Source organism: Varroa jacobsoni, unplaced genomic scaffold (assembly GCF_002532875.2).
Source record: "Varroa jacobsoni isolate VJ856 unplaced genomic scaffold, vjacob_1.0 scaffold_388, whole genome shotgun sequence".
Classification (NCBI taxonomy): domain Eukaryota; kingdom Metazoa; phylum Arthropoda; class Arachnida; order Mesostigmata; family Varroidae; genus Varroa; species Varroa jacobsoni.
Genome location: NW_019213290.1, coordinates 70,398 through 84,984, shown reverse-complemented (window position 1 = coordinate 84,984; position 14,587 = coordinate 70,398). Strand labels below are relative to the sequence as shown.

At 39.0% G+C, this 14,587-nt stretch overlaps 1 protein-coding gene across 2 annotated transcripts; it reads left to right on the top strand.

Annotated features, from left to right (window-relative positions):
- Window positions 1-627: 627 nt before the first annotated feature.
- On the top strand, window positions 628-14,455 carry LOC111259951 (uncharacterized). 2 transcript variants are annotated; one of them, XM_022832360.2, is made up of 5 exons: window positions 628-2,711; window positions 4,033-4,159; window positions 8,778-8,898; window positions 9,550-9,733; window positions 10,213-14,455. In XM_022832360.2, the coding sequence occupies exons 1-5, from the start codon at window positions 2,657-2,659 to the stop codon at window positions 10,329-10,331; spliced, it is 606 nt and encodes a 201-aa protein (XP_022688095.1). In that variant the 5' UTR covers window positions 628-2,656; the 3' UTR covers window positions 10,332-14,455. The 2 variants fall into 2 exon arrangements, with proteins under 2 accessions (XP_022688095.1, XP_022688096.1); XM_022832361.2 differs by lacking the exon at window positions 628-2,711 and adding an exon at window positions 2,999-3,109.
- Window positions 14,456-14,587: the final 132 nt, after the last annotated feature.

Sequence of the window (14,587 nt, the reverse complement as noted above, 5' to 3'; positions counted from 1 at the left end):
ACAAATCTGCAGGTGTTCGTATAGTAATCAGAGTATCAAGTATGATCAAAGGTTACAATATTGATCCAGTGGGAATACACGTAAAGCCAGTAATAACATGAGAAGAACAGGTTAGGGATTTCCGGATTGCTATATCAGCTTGCACGCGTATAAGTGGACTTCTTAAGTATTAGCCTGAATACTATGAACAAAATCTCTTAAAAGTAAATGTTCTTAATCTCATAGGACCGTGCTATAAATGTGCGTAATCATGACATATTTATTAGCGAAATGTTATACTTTTCAGATTGTTGCCATTTTAACCCTTATCAACAATGATCCTTGCCAAAAAAAAGGGCGACCGTACATAAGGCATTAGCTAAGATCAAAATAATTTTAGTTTATAAATATCCGCTAGGATATCCCCGCGCTAACTTCGTAGGTAACCTCTTTGCCTGCTAATCTTAGAGACACTTGTGGTTTGGGTTCGAACCCATAGGGCATAGACAGACATGCTTCATTTCGTGATGGCTGGAAGCTATTTAGCCAGCCGTCTGTTTGATGTACTGAATGTCTAATAGCGATACCGGACTTAAAACTCGAAACATAAAGACTAAGGAACTGTCATCTGCTAAATCCACGACTGGCATGAAAAACTCACAGCAAATTTATTATTTGTCTAAGAATCGGATTACAAATCATTATAAGCCAATTTTTGAGTTTTCCGTTCCATTAAAGTGACCTGCTCTTATCTACCCTACGCTTCGACACTGAATATTTTCCTTAGCAGACTACAAAGCATTTTGAACGGTAAATTAACTTTTGTCTGCGAGCTTGAAGGTGCTATTTTTTTTTACTGTTGTTTCATTACTGTTTCGTGTGATCGCAGCACTTTAGATGTGTACAAATAACATAATGCTACCTTAATATGATAACCTGATAGTCATAAAGGAAGGTCTAATTTTTACCCTACAAAAAGTTATGATAATTTTCAATGCTAAACATAATAATATCACTCAACGTGCGTACGTATCATTATATAGCAGGCAAATATTCCCTGCATAAAGTAATACTTTTGAATTGAGACGATTCTATATGTAGTGCTCAGTATGCCAGGCATCGCTTGAACTAAAGGTACAAAAAACTAGAACATCAATATGTTTCAATGTTAGATCAGTTAAAATTTATAATAAAGTGTCGGTTTTGAATAAATTCGAATTAAACGTACCAACCTACTCCGCGGTCTAAAGACAGTTTGCACTAGATGGCAAATGGAATTTACTGAAAATTTTTATTACGTAATATTAATCGGATTTCGGAAACATGAATTCAATTGTTACGCGTAAAACTATGTTTTATGTGTGTTATTGTCAAACGGCGGAAGAAAAAGCCACCGCTAACGAAGTGGACTGATTAACAGTGAGTATAATCGCCGTGTTCGTCGGCACAGGGTTGCTTCAAGAAGCATCGAATCAGTTAAAAATCTACTGATATTTCCTGAAATTTTAGACAAGTGTATTAAACATGTGGCAGCCATTTCTCTTTTCAATCATGTATGATTCTGCGTATATCTAATAATGTGTAGTCTAGGAACATCAATGTTTAACCGATTTGTTGACAACAAATCAGAGAACGCGTTTCGGAAATTTCACGAAAACGTGTTCTGCTTTCACTTTCGCGCGTCTCTATTCGGGTAATCTAGATAGCACGCGCGGATTACCTACATAAACAAGTGTCTCGAATTTGATAATGCATCCATCACCGAAGGCGGGGAAACTTCTAGATGCCCATCCAATACCAACCAGCGCCTGTGTTGGGAGTTAAAGCAGCAGGCAGTTGAGCAAGCATGCGAGAGATCTGCGCGCGTTTGTGGGTGACTGTTGCGCTGCGTGGATAAGACCGGCCACGAGCCGACTCACCTCTGCGTTGAGAATTCCGTACAGTGATGCGAAATTTATGTCACCGACTCTTTTTGCCAGACTATCTTGCAGCTGCGCCGGTTACTTTACGTTGTCTTCGCACGTTTTTCGTTGCGGTCGTCGCGGCGCTGCTGTGCCTCGTAGCGCTCCTATGGCGACAAGAGCGGCAGTAGCAATAACAATAATTCTACTTTGTCCGTTCTGCTACGACCGCTACGACGATTGTGGCGTGGAGTGTTGATCGGGCAGACCTGCAGACCGCCGAATTGCAGATTGGCAGAACTCTGCTGTGTGTTGTGGTGTTCTCTGTGCCCGTTCAGCGTGTCTAGCCGTTCGGTTAAGCTTATAGTACTAACTTTTTCATCAGTTTACCGCCGCTGTTGTCTCGTTGTCTGCCTGTTTGTCTGTTCGTGCGTGTAGGCAAGTGGGACGAGGCCAGAAGTTTACGCTGCGTGTATTATTTGCTTACCTAGTTTAGCGTCGCGGTGTGCTACGCTGTGCGCCGCTACTGCTGTTGTGTGCGCGAATCGTCGTGTTGTTCGGTCAATAACTTTACAGCGGCTTTAGACACACTATATCAGCCCTTCATCCAGCGTTGCACTGATCGTCTTTATCTCGCCGACTGCAAAAGGATTGTCTGTGGTAACTATCGCATGAGTGATTTAGTGTAAATACGTTGAGAGTGCGCGATCCAGTTAGTGCCTCTTGTCAATCAGTCCTAGTCGAATTCGCAGATTCGTCAAACTCTTCGTGAAGTGATGTATTTTGTAGCGAAAACTCCGAATGGAGTGATCTCCAAGACTCGTTTCCACGGTAAGTATCTAAATCGATTAATCATAACTAGTCATAGAAACTAGCGATGGAAAGTTTTTTTTTTTCACGAGTAAGTGGTTATGTCCGTCGATAGCACTTAAGGGCAATCGGTCAGCAGTAGCGATACATTTAGGTGGCTGACTAGCCGTTTGGGGCCGCGCTAACGGCGGCTGTCGACCGTCCTGAGGGAGGACACTGCTGAAGGACATTGGCATCATCGAGCTACCTTAATATTTGATATCGCTGCTATCGGTGTGCCGAAGTGAGCACGCCATAGGAGTGTACCATCGTTGCACATGTGGTGCTCGCATCGCGTAGAGCGGTCATCAAGACAGGACAAAGACAATGAAACATGCAATAGCGATTGCATGCGAGATGACAACGCATATATCCGATGTGTATGTATGTATGTGTAGAAAGGTAATTGGAACAGCAGCAGTATACAACATAACAAAGGGAGCAAGAAAATTGAAATTTATACTATTTAAGTATGTGATGCTGATAACAAGCACGCTGAACGAAACGTTTCGTGTAAAAACGCCTACAAAATATAAGAGGTAGATGTCATGGCATAAACAGTATGTGCCTCATAGAATGTTAAATATCTTGTGAGCATTATACATCTCATTAAAGCGGTGGGATAAAATAGCCTATAAAACCTTTTTAAGTTGACTTCTATTGCACTAATGTGTTAGTTTTATCTAACAGATCGCACAAAATAATCTTCATTTTAAAAGAACGCTCCAGATACACCAAGGAATGATATGTCGAACTTTAAAAAATCAGCAGTATGTTAGGTGTACTTCCGATTGTATCCGGTTAGTATTGACGTGTATGTACCTTGTATGCGCGTGTATATCTTCGTTTTTCGGATAGAGGTGTCATGGAGATTCTTCCTGTTATTAAAAGCTATGAGCTAAAGCTAAGTGTTCTAATCTAGAGCTAAGCAACTAATTCATGCTGACTAAAGGTCAATTGGCGATAGTATAGTAATTGTTGCAATTATTATAGAACATAATCCGTCTGTTGCGCTATAAGCGTCGGTCAGTCTGGCAACTGGTTCGTAAACTAATTGGTTTGTAGAACGAATGGGTTTGTTGTTAAAAGCCTGCTTAAAGTAGAGGCGTTTTGGATCTTTACTTAGCCTCTTTACTATTTCTTTTTATTGCTTCTAGTAGCGGTATAGTATAGCAGTAGTATATTTTATCGTCGTGCTACAGTTTAACTAATCCGGAATATTTCGGCTATGTTTGTACGGCTATCACTTTGTCCTGAGCTTTTTAAAACCTAAACATTATCATTATTATTTTCTTTTTACCAGGTCTCAGTGGGCTAGGAAAATTCAGTAATAATTCGGCGCGAATTATCGAATCCATTTCACCACCAAGCGGATCGCGTTCGCCCGAGGATGCTATTCGCCGAAGTCCAAGCGTCGAAAGTATTACCTCGTAAGTATATTAAAATCTGCATTTTAACAAAGCCGCCAGTTTACTTTTGTACCGGTCGAGTTGCAACACGTTTTTGTTGAAATCTCTGATATTTAAGAAAGAAGGTCGTTCATGTTTACGCAAGGGCATACTGTACACAATACTTTTATGGCGGCTCTGAGCAATGACTGCATAATACTCAAGGAACTTTTTACATGGTGTGTTGGCGTATTTTATTTAATTCTAATATTTAAAGCGCAATGATGGAACCCAGTTAAAGATAGTTAGTTACCATTAGAAATTGCTTTATTGTTATGTAATAAGTTCGCGTCATGATGGATTACGCATCTTTTGGGCTAACTGTTAATGTCTCGTTTTCTTGGACATGTCATATATTTCAAAAATAAGGGGGTAGAAGCCGGGAATAACTACCACGGATCGCGCGCGAGTCTTGTACGCGAGTTGGCATTATTGGCATCGAAGAATCCACGTGTACCGAATTAGCGAACACGCTTGTCCTGGTAGCGCTGGTTAGTCTTGTTTACCTCGCCATCGCCGTCATCATCAGCACGAGAACGAAAGTTGGCTCGCGAATTTTTGCTTCGTCATTCGAGACAAATGCCAAGACGCAGACTCTCGATTCGCCACAACGGAAGCAGTGTCTCATGTCTGCGCCGCCTTACGATGACTTTTCCGTTCCCGCTAATGCATCGGCAGCTATCCACTGGGCAGTAAAGATCGACCTAATGCAAATTGTTAAGTTGAGCAATACACTCTTGTCCATAGGGTACATCTGACGATGAGCTTTATCGATGCCCTATTTTCTGTGCGCACTATATTCTTCGGCGCCAGTAAAATAACAACAGCAGCAGCAGCAGTCCACAGTTAACGCAGTTGAGCAAAAACCAATGGTGTACAAGCCCAATGGCAAGCCCGGTTTGATGGCTCGAATTTTATTGAGGTACCTATATGACTAGGCAAATGATCAATCCAATAGAACGATAATGACTATAAAGATTAAATAGATTCTCAATGCCAACATACGAAACGCAGCGCGTTCTATAAACCAGCCATATATCTAAATCAATGTTTCAAGTACTTACGTACGACGCTGCCGCTAAGTGTTGTTCCATATAGTTGATTCTAAGACGAAACGAAGTGTATTTGCGTCCAGTTTATGTACCTACTCTACCGGCGTTGCAGCAAGATTCCCGTACTGTACAGCAGGTTATTTGTCTTGACACATCTCTATTGCGCCGCTGAATTATCAATACTTGCTCCAGAGGCACGGTACCATCACTTCAACAAACAGACGGCGTGTTCGGCTAATCTCTGTAATTGAACTGACTCCGGAGTTCTTAGGTTTCTCGAAGGCTATTATATTCTAATCGTCGGTGCTTCCCGGAACGAAGTCGGCATCCGTAGACGCCTCGATGCTCCGGCTGGAAAGATCGCGAAGCGCAAAAGCTCATTGTTTTTCCTTAGCTTTCAGTTTTCTTTAGTACGTATCAACCGAATGATCGGAGTTTTGGAATAAGTTTTCCGATTTTGAATCTAATACAGAAAACAGACATATCTAGTTCTCTCACATGTGGTTTACAGGTGATTTTTCACGCAGTTTTCCATCAGTGTTCGTGTATGCGAATATGATTGCATAGATAGGATGTGACAGAAAAGCCTATTATCATATTGAGACGTTAACATTTGATTAATTTCGTATGGGGAATAATCACGGAATCAGCTGGTGGGTATCATAAATTAGCAAAAACAGTGTAAGCGATTATGAATTTACAAAGCAAGCATTTTAAAAGAACTAATTACTGCGTAAAAATGTCATCTGCTCAGAATTAACAAAGTGGCCCCGTGGAGACCTGTGAGGATTGTTGGGTTTGCGATTGAGATGGCTGAGCTACTTCAATCCAACTGTAAATATCCTACTGAAGTGCATGATGCACAGCCCGTAAATAGTTAATTTTGTTTTCTATATATGTCCATTGTATTTATAGGTTAGAGTCACTTGCGTTGTCGGGATCTCTAGTCAGAGTTTAGTATCAGGTGCTTATAAGCAGCGTTTAGAAATAAAGAAATCAGGCGTCGCGTTGGTAGTAGTCATTAGTGACGATCATCAACCTCCTGAATTTATATGAGAGCATTGAACTCAGTTTTGTTTGAATGAAGCAGCATATTGGCGCTGTCTGCATTCAATATGCTTTCTAGAGTAGGTTTTATCTTTGACTGACAGGTTTATAATGAGAATTATAATGGAGGGGAGAAGGTTTTCATTTCCAACGTAAGGGAAATGAGAGTAATAATGAAACAAATTATTCTGCTAGAGTTTCGACTTTACACGATTAACTAATAAAACTTGTTTTTGAGTTGTTTAAACAATGACAAACTTTCAGGTTAAAACACCTGCAATGATTGAATTTTAAAGTGTTTTATGTTTCATATCGTCGGTAATGAGATAGAAAATAAAAAGAAAGTTATCAATAAGTATGAGGAGGATCGGTACTAGAAAGTAATAATCTAATGATGCTCTATTAGAATATTTTTATATTACCTTTGGGAGAACGAGAACTAAACTTGTTTCATTCTCTCGCTTATATTACCTTTTTTTGTACCTTTATAACAACATCTAGTATAGATTAATGCTTCGACTTTTGCGTCCGGTGCAATGCCTCCCACCGGGACGTGAACTGTGTAGAGGTTCAGACCCAGGTCATCTATTTAGTACACAAATACCTTATTTCTGCACTAGAGCGGGAACATAACATATATAAAGGTAACTTTGTCATTTAGCTTATTGGTCACAAGGATAGCCCTTGGATTTTTTTACCCAAATGTTATCGCTGAGAAGTTGTTGGCAACAAGTTTACAATATATGCATTATAACAACGGTACCACATCGCTCAGGCTCATACTCGAAGAATCCGATGACTTGAATTTAACTACATATGTCTCGTGTATAACAAGTACTTGTATAAACATGATGCCTAATTGATTGAAATGAATGATCATATATGTTTAACTGCGTTAGTGTTTCAATTACTTCCCGTTTAATATACGTGTGTATGGGCTGGCTTCATACATTACCGGCGACAGAATTGCTGGTTTAGCAAAGCGACACTCCGAACTCATAAAGCTGTTGGCGGGCTTACCGTTGATATTTTCTATATTACACGTGTCTACGATAGGGAAATGATTTCGTCCGTTACTAGCTTACCTTGCGTACTTAAGAAGATGAAAAAGACAAAATACTCTCATGATTATCAGTCACCGAACGCTGTCCATCGTTTCAGTATAATCTGTTAGAAACTACTCGGTAACGTTTTCTCTCTTACTGAGCGAAGAGTCGATCATTGGCTCTTTGATAAATTTGATGGTAATTTCAACGTTGGATGCAGCGCACGTAATGTACCAAAATATATCTGTTTGGGTGTAGTATCGGAACTGGATGCGGTAAGCGATTATCTGAGATTAGCGTCACATGCGCGAAATGAGAAGGAAGGGAAGCCCGGGAAGGAAGGGAATGATAGCCTAGCGGCCCACCTCAAAATGATACTGTAGTGAAGGTCGAAGACAGCCGCAGAGTACGAACTGACATGGGTAAAGTAGCTATTGAAGTAGTTTCCACCCGGTTACAACTTGAAGACAGATGTTGTAGTTGAATCGACGTTACAAATAATAATAGGTGTTACTTGGTGACGGTAGACGCTCTCAGTCGAAGCTGACTTGCAAGTATCTGTGTTTTATTCGCTGAATTCAAGCAGAGGATACCAATAAGCTACTTTTGTTTATTTATCCTTTTTCTTCTGTTACGGACCGTATCTTTCATTGAAAGTATATAAAGGTATATTTTGCACCAATCTGGAAGATGCTTCTATAATACAATTGGAAAAATTCGTTTGAGGTGTTCTTGTAAGAAAGTAAATGGTTTTGAGCTGGTCGACCAGCTTGACCTGATTGCGTGGGAGGGGGCTAGTTTGTCACATATCTAGAGAAACCTGCATTTTCTACGTTGACTCCGTTATTGTAGGATACCGACCGAATACAGTGCATTCGAACGGTATAGAAGGCTAAACTTTATCAAATTGTTACGAGTTTATGAGTAACTGATAACATCAGAAGTAGATCTTTCGTACAAATGTTAAAAAGAAGCTACAAATGGTGGCTTACGATAGTGATGATCACTAGAGCTGGTACCACAGTGTTTCTAACAAGCCGTACCGAATTTTTTTCATCTTTTTCTCTTAACATAGACTAGGGCACACAAACTGTGATCAGACTTCTATAACTCTCATTATTGTCTCAATGTTTACCTATTGGGAGTCCTTCGTTTAATTTATGGCCAATACTGGATTTCCATGGCTAAAATCGTCTAGGGAATCGGGCTATCTATGGCCGAAGACAGCGCATCATTGCGTTTATTACTCGTTTTCTGTTAATATTGCGTCTATAGTGTTTCCCGTTATCTAACTTCTTAGATTGAGGTCAATTTTTTACTGTTGCACACTTTGATACTCTAGTTATGTCCTATCCATTCGACCGGTTATGTATCGCTTTCTTTGTTGGTCAGTTCAATTATTGGTCCGCCTCAAGGTTCTCCAAACTAATCTCTACATGTTTGTATATCTTTTAGAATCGGCCCACGCCCAGTATTTCTCGGCCCTGCCAAGAAAAACGGTCCAGTGAATAACCGCCGTGGGTCGAAGAATGGAGAAAACAAAAAACAACACGAAGGAGAGCATCACCAGCAACAGGTTTGAATTCGTTTCTTACAGGTGGATTCTGATGTCGTATCATTTTGTTTGCACAATTATGTTAAAGCAAACTGGATTCCAGTAATTTTACCAAGTCAAACAAAAATGCGGCCTCAGAGACACTTCCTGTTGATTATTTTAGTGTTTGAACTTAATTATTATTCAACGTTTGTAACGAACGTTTTTATTTTGTTTATAATTCTCATATATAACCAGTCGTATCCGAAACAGGTGTTGTTTCCTATAGGTACTTCTTCGGAACACAACAAGGTGGGACAATAACCAATAAAGCGATATTATTCGCTGGCTTAGAGCTTTTCAGCTTTTATGAGTACATCAATTTTCATCGTATTTCGACAAAAATCAGGCCACATTTAATATCTGACAATTTAATGTGGTCTATGTTTATGACATGGAAACAATCATCCGAGCTCAGTAAGACAAGGACAGTAGTTCAACTGTTGTGCTCCTTGTATCTAATATAACATATTGCAAGTTCTATGATAGAAATCGCTCTTTTTTTTCAAATGTTCTGCGATATTTAGTACAATGTCATAAAAATGTTAATGACATTAATTGTATTATAAAAACATTTCATATAATAGTTAATATTATGTTATGTCCAATGCTGTTATTTTTTTGGTTGGGCAGGCGGATTCGGCAGGCACGCCGCGTCCCGACGACGACATCGTATCTTTTTTTGAACGATCTTGGAGGGACGTGAAAGATGCACTCGCCCAAAACATACCTGAAGGGCATCCTGAAGCGCAACAAAAGTCTGCCGCACGACGTACTGTCGTGCACTATAGGCCGGCATCACCATCAATTTTAACAGGTAGGATAGATTGATCGTATGAGAGCCTTGGTAATTTTAAGCGGAAAGCAGCTACAAATTTTTGTAAATCTGGTACGCACTGTAACTAACTCTATTCATTAAACTAACTATACCAATGTTCTTTGCTATGATTAAACGGTTAAAAATGTGGTAAATTGATGATGTAATCTGCAATTACAGGTTCCCTTGATTAAAAATGTTGCGGCGACTGATAAGAAGGATTAAGCTAAAATAATAAAATTTGACGTGAATCTATTAAAAAGCAATGTGGAAGCGCGTTCTAATAACTGTTGAAAAGCATTAGCGAAATCTGTGCGATACATGAATCTATGCACTTAGAGGAAAAATTCACAACAAATACCAACGCATCCTTGTACGCGATAGAGCCGTCATACTATTCCTCGCACCGCAATTGTTCGAACTTAAATGCTAAATATAAAGTGCCTTTCTTATCGGTTCGCTTTGTGGCTTCATTTCAGACTTTGTGCCCTGCAATTACGAGCATGTTTGGGCAGACCATCAGTATCGCAAGCTGATTAAACATATTGACTTGACAATTCAGCGAAGTCAAAATATGCAAGAAGGCAAGTCATTTTAACTCTTCTTGCATACCGAGATGAATAGTACAGAAGGAGTTAGTTCAACAGAAACAAAATAATGCCGCTAAAAGGCAGCTTCCCATAAAAGTTCTTCAGGGACTAGTTACTATCTTTTCGTGTAGTACACAAAACTGCAGGTGACAGAAGTGCAAGTCGAATTCGACGAGAGAATGTGACCACACCGAGAAATTGGAGTCTTTGTACACGAGATTAACATGCCGAGCGCATTCAGTTTGTAAAGCATTGCTCCATTCATCAAAAACATCTTAAACTGCATTGGAGATGAGAGTAATAAAAAACAAAAAAAAAAAGATGACTACTAAACTTGCGAAACAACACTAACTGCGAGAGGAATGCATTCACACCGATGTACACAGGATCATTGTTAAGTCCCATGATAAGCTACGAAAGATTTCCTGAGACTTTTAGACATCGCTGAAGTTTACATCGTCCGTTCGTCACTAGCCTTGTTACAAAGCTGTAGGGATTGCTGCAGGAGCAAATGAGACGTGAGTCAGAATTATCGTGGATGCTTAGTCTTGATCAACGAACTTGGCCGGTCAATTTCAATCAATGGTATGGCCTTCATTCTCAATAATTGCCGCCTACTTTAGGAGCTGTAATTATTAGGTACTATGGCGATAGCTGCTACACGCAAACTAACGGAGCGACAGACGTAAGCACAACGGAAGGGTACAAACGATCGCTGTCAAATCTTGCTATAAAATTTCAACTGTAGCACGCTTGAAAGAACAGTGAAAAAAAAAGCCGCACTGTCCCGCACGTAGAATTCAATGAAATCAAAAATAATTAAATAATATACCTGGGGTGCGCGATACTGCCGTCGTTACCGCTCACGAAATGAGTAGTTCTTAAATAGCAGTTTGTAGGATGTATGCGATCACCACAAACGTGATTACGAGGACAAATAGAGTTCTAACTAAACATCTGCGACGCCATCTGTTTTTACAAAAATTGCAAGAGAAGCTTAGCCACGCTGAAATTACAAGAAGTAACAATGTAGAAAAGTTTTCCATATTACGTTTAAATAGAATCGTGAAATTGGGCCAGTATGCAATGTAGTACAAATTTAACAAAACAAGATACGTATATGTCGAGCCTAATTAAAACAATGAAGAAGGCAAGGCTATTAATTTTCTTTTAGCACGCAAAAAAGCATCTATAAGCTAACTAGTCTGCGAAACGGTTTTATCGTAGTAGCAACTGTTTAGTAAAAGCCCGTTCGGGTCTGAAACTCTATGCGGTCATGCAGATGTTGCTATTTCACATAAGTATTTTGGGCTTGCATCGGTGACTGTGTAAGCTAATTGTGTTCAGCGCGGAAATGGTGGCGAAACCGAAAATCTTATAAAAATTTGTAGTTTTCGTTTCTTATATAATAATAATATATAAATAAATATTAAATAAATTTGGAAAAGTCCCAAGAGCCATGCCATAATAATGCCACAAAAACGAAAACTCAATAATAATGTACTATTCCTATAGGGAAAGTAAATTTCGCTTTATTGAGAGCAGAAAATATTTGACTTCCAAAATTCAACTGCCGAGCTGCTGATCAGTCGAGGTAGTTCGAGCTGAGACTTCAGGGAAGTACAAAGTTTTATGACTAGAATCGGTGAAACGGTGTGAGAGTTGGTTCAGACTACCCGCGTCACGTTACGGAATATAAAATAACTAGCTTGAATTTAGACGAAAACGTCGAATCTACTGGGCAGTCGCTCGTCTTCCTGCAGCCAACTAAGCGCCGTTTGAGCTTGACTACTACAATCTAAAAATGTAAAGTAGAACGACAGGTAGCCTCGTGTTGTGCGAGATTCAAGCTGTGGCTTTTGCACCACACGTACATCTTAAGGAGAATTCCTTACATGTGGGTAGGGCTCTCGATGCAAATAGTAATAGGGCTGTCTTAAAAATACAATCGGTCCGCAGTTAATGATCTAAATATTTTGCTGTCGTAAGGTAGATTCTACTGAAAAAAGCAAGAAAATAAGATACTCGAATGAAGCCCTAGGCACCGGAGAAGGTTTTTGGGTGATGTTCGATTTGCTATTATAGCCGTCTGTCTGTAGTCACCGCCATGTGTATATTGATTCATCAAACAAAAAGGATCAACTTTTTTCAATAGTTACATAATTCAGTAGTGATGGTGCAACTAGTATGGCCCAACGGGTGCTAGTACATAACACGTATTGTCCATAGACTTGCAATCAATGTCTATAATAGTTAACTTTGCCATTGTTCCATAGCAGTTTTGCTTAAGGCTTCGACTGCTGACGACGTTTGCTAACAGGAGATAGCACAGGAATTAATATATCAGTGTGTTCCGCGTTGTAATATGTAACAAAGACCCTACGACGTTCTTATGTGTTGAAAGGGAACCCGATTAGCCACTCTGATGGACGTGTGCGACCAGTTTAGGAAAATAACGTAGGTAAATCGATCAAGAATGGATAAATGAAAAGAATGCTTGATGGAGTGCATGGATAAATGGGTATGTAGATGTAAACAATGTTAAATGTGTTATGAGTGCTGTATGGACCTTATAATTGTTCGTTTACTGGCAGATAATCGAACTGAAAACGCCAAGAACTGATATGTATTGGATGTTCGGCAAGCAAAATGAATATGTGCTCAATAGTAGGGTCGACAGCGAAGCAATCTTCTACCTAATATACAGTAAATTTATACACAATACATAGTACGTAGTGGAATAAACATGTATTGGTTTATAGAATACATGAAAAAAGATACTTCAAAATAGGTAAATTATATTTAAGGTAAGCAAAATATAAACTGCAGAAAATGTAGAAAATATTACGCATATACTTTTAAATGGATTTGCATTCGTTTTTAAAATCTGTAGAAAATTACGTGTATACATATGCACAGTCGCGGTTCGTAATATAATACTGTCAGGTTTTTATCATCAGTTAATTTTTCTTAACAAAATACTCGCACTTTTGGGATATATATACACATTATCGATTCGATGTCGATAACAAAAGATCATGCCAAAAATAAGAAACAGTCCAAGTATGAGAGTCGCATGTCGGCCTGAACTTGTGATAAAAATGAAGCGAGAATAAAAGTAGGATAGGCAGTAAGTATGATAGTATGCGTATGCGTGTATGTTCGGCATCACGAAGACGGAAAGGTCGAGCTGTCGTTTCTAGAGTTGTGAACGTTTTTCTTGGTCGCGGATATGTCGAAAACTGCTATATGTAGCAATCTATGAGACAAGTGAGCAACGATGGGGATTTTAAATGACACTTTTTATGTCCCTGTATGCCGAAAATATGCACGACTGTATGCGATACACTGACAGTTAAATAGAGAAGGTAATGAAAAATAAAAAATAACGCTAGAAATATAACCAATGAAAAAAGGGATAGTCTAATCGAATTGTCAGGTGTATGAGCTGCCGGAATAAAACAGCGGTTACAGCAAAGTAGCCATCAAAAACACACACAGAAGTCGAAAGGATAACGCGCGGAAATGTATCATGTGAACTTAGGAAGAAACACCCTGTAGAAACTTGACTTAGCTTGTATAATGTTGAAAGATTGATGCAAGTTGAACAACTGAAAACAACTGAAAAAATGATACCTATGTGATTTGGATGTTTGCAGCTGGTTGGAAAATGAAACAATTACTTTCAACTTGTTTCGACCGAGATCCACTGAGAAAGTGCACTTTGATCATATGTTTACAGAATCGTGTTGTATGCTTGATTTACTGATCGAAAACAAAAAATAAGTACAGTTTAGATGAATCTTAGAAACATGGCACGTCTAATATATGTAGAGTAGTAGGAACGAACTCTGCGGACATAGAAGCGAACTGAGAGAAGGTAATCGTGGAATGTAGAAAAATAAAAAAATGCGAAAGTATGTTAAAATGGAAATGGAGATGCACTGTTGGAGTGAAGAGACGGAGAGCAAAAAAAAAAAGATGCGGAAATGCCTGACCGGCGTCGTAGAGAACATAAAAATAAGATAATTATATATTTTATATGAATAAAGAAAATAATACGTTAAATATGGCATTTTCATAATAAATCATAACGGAAAAAGAAAAATACGTATCAAAACACTCCTTGGAATCTGCATGCAGTCTCTTTCTTAAATTTCAATGAATCAAGACATTATGTGTAGTAGACCGTGTAATATATGCATATATTTTTTGTTTAGAAGGCTATATGGTATGTGTTTAACGAGGAAAATAACCTCAATTA

Coding starts and splice junctions, on each gene's coding strand:
- LOC111259951 (XM_022832360.2), top strand. CDS start 2,657: ATGTATTTTGTAGCGAAAACTCCGAATGGAGTGATCTCCAAGACTCGT. Junction 2,712..4,032: donor CTCCAAGACTCGTTTCCACG/GTAAGTATCTAA, acceptor TCTTTTTACCAG/GTCTCAGTGGGCTAGGAAAA. Junction 8,899..9,549: donor GAGAGCATCACCAGCAACAG/GTTTGAATTCGT, acceptor TTGGTTGGGCAG/GCGGATTCGGCAGGCACGCC.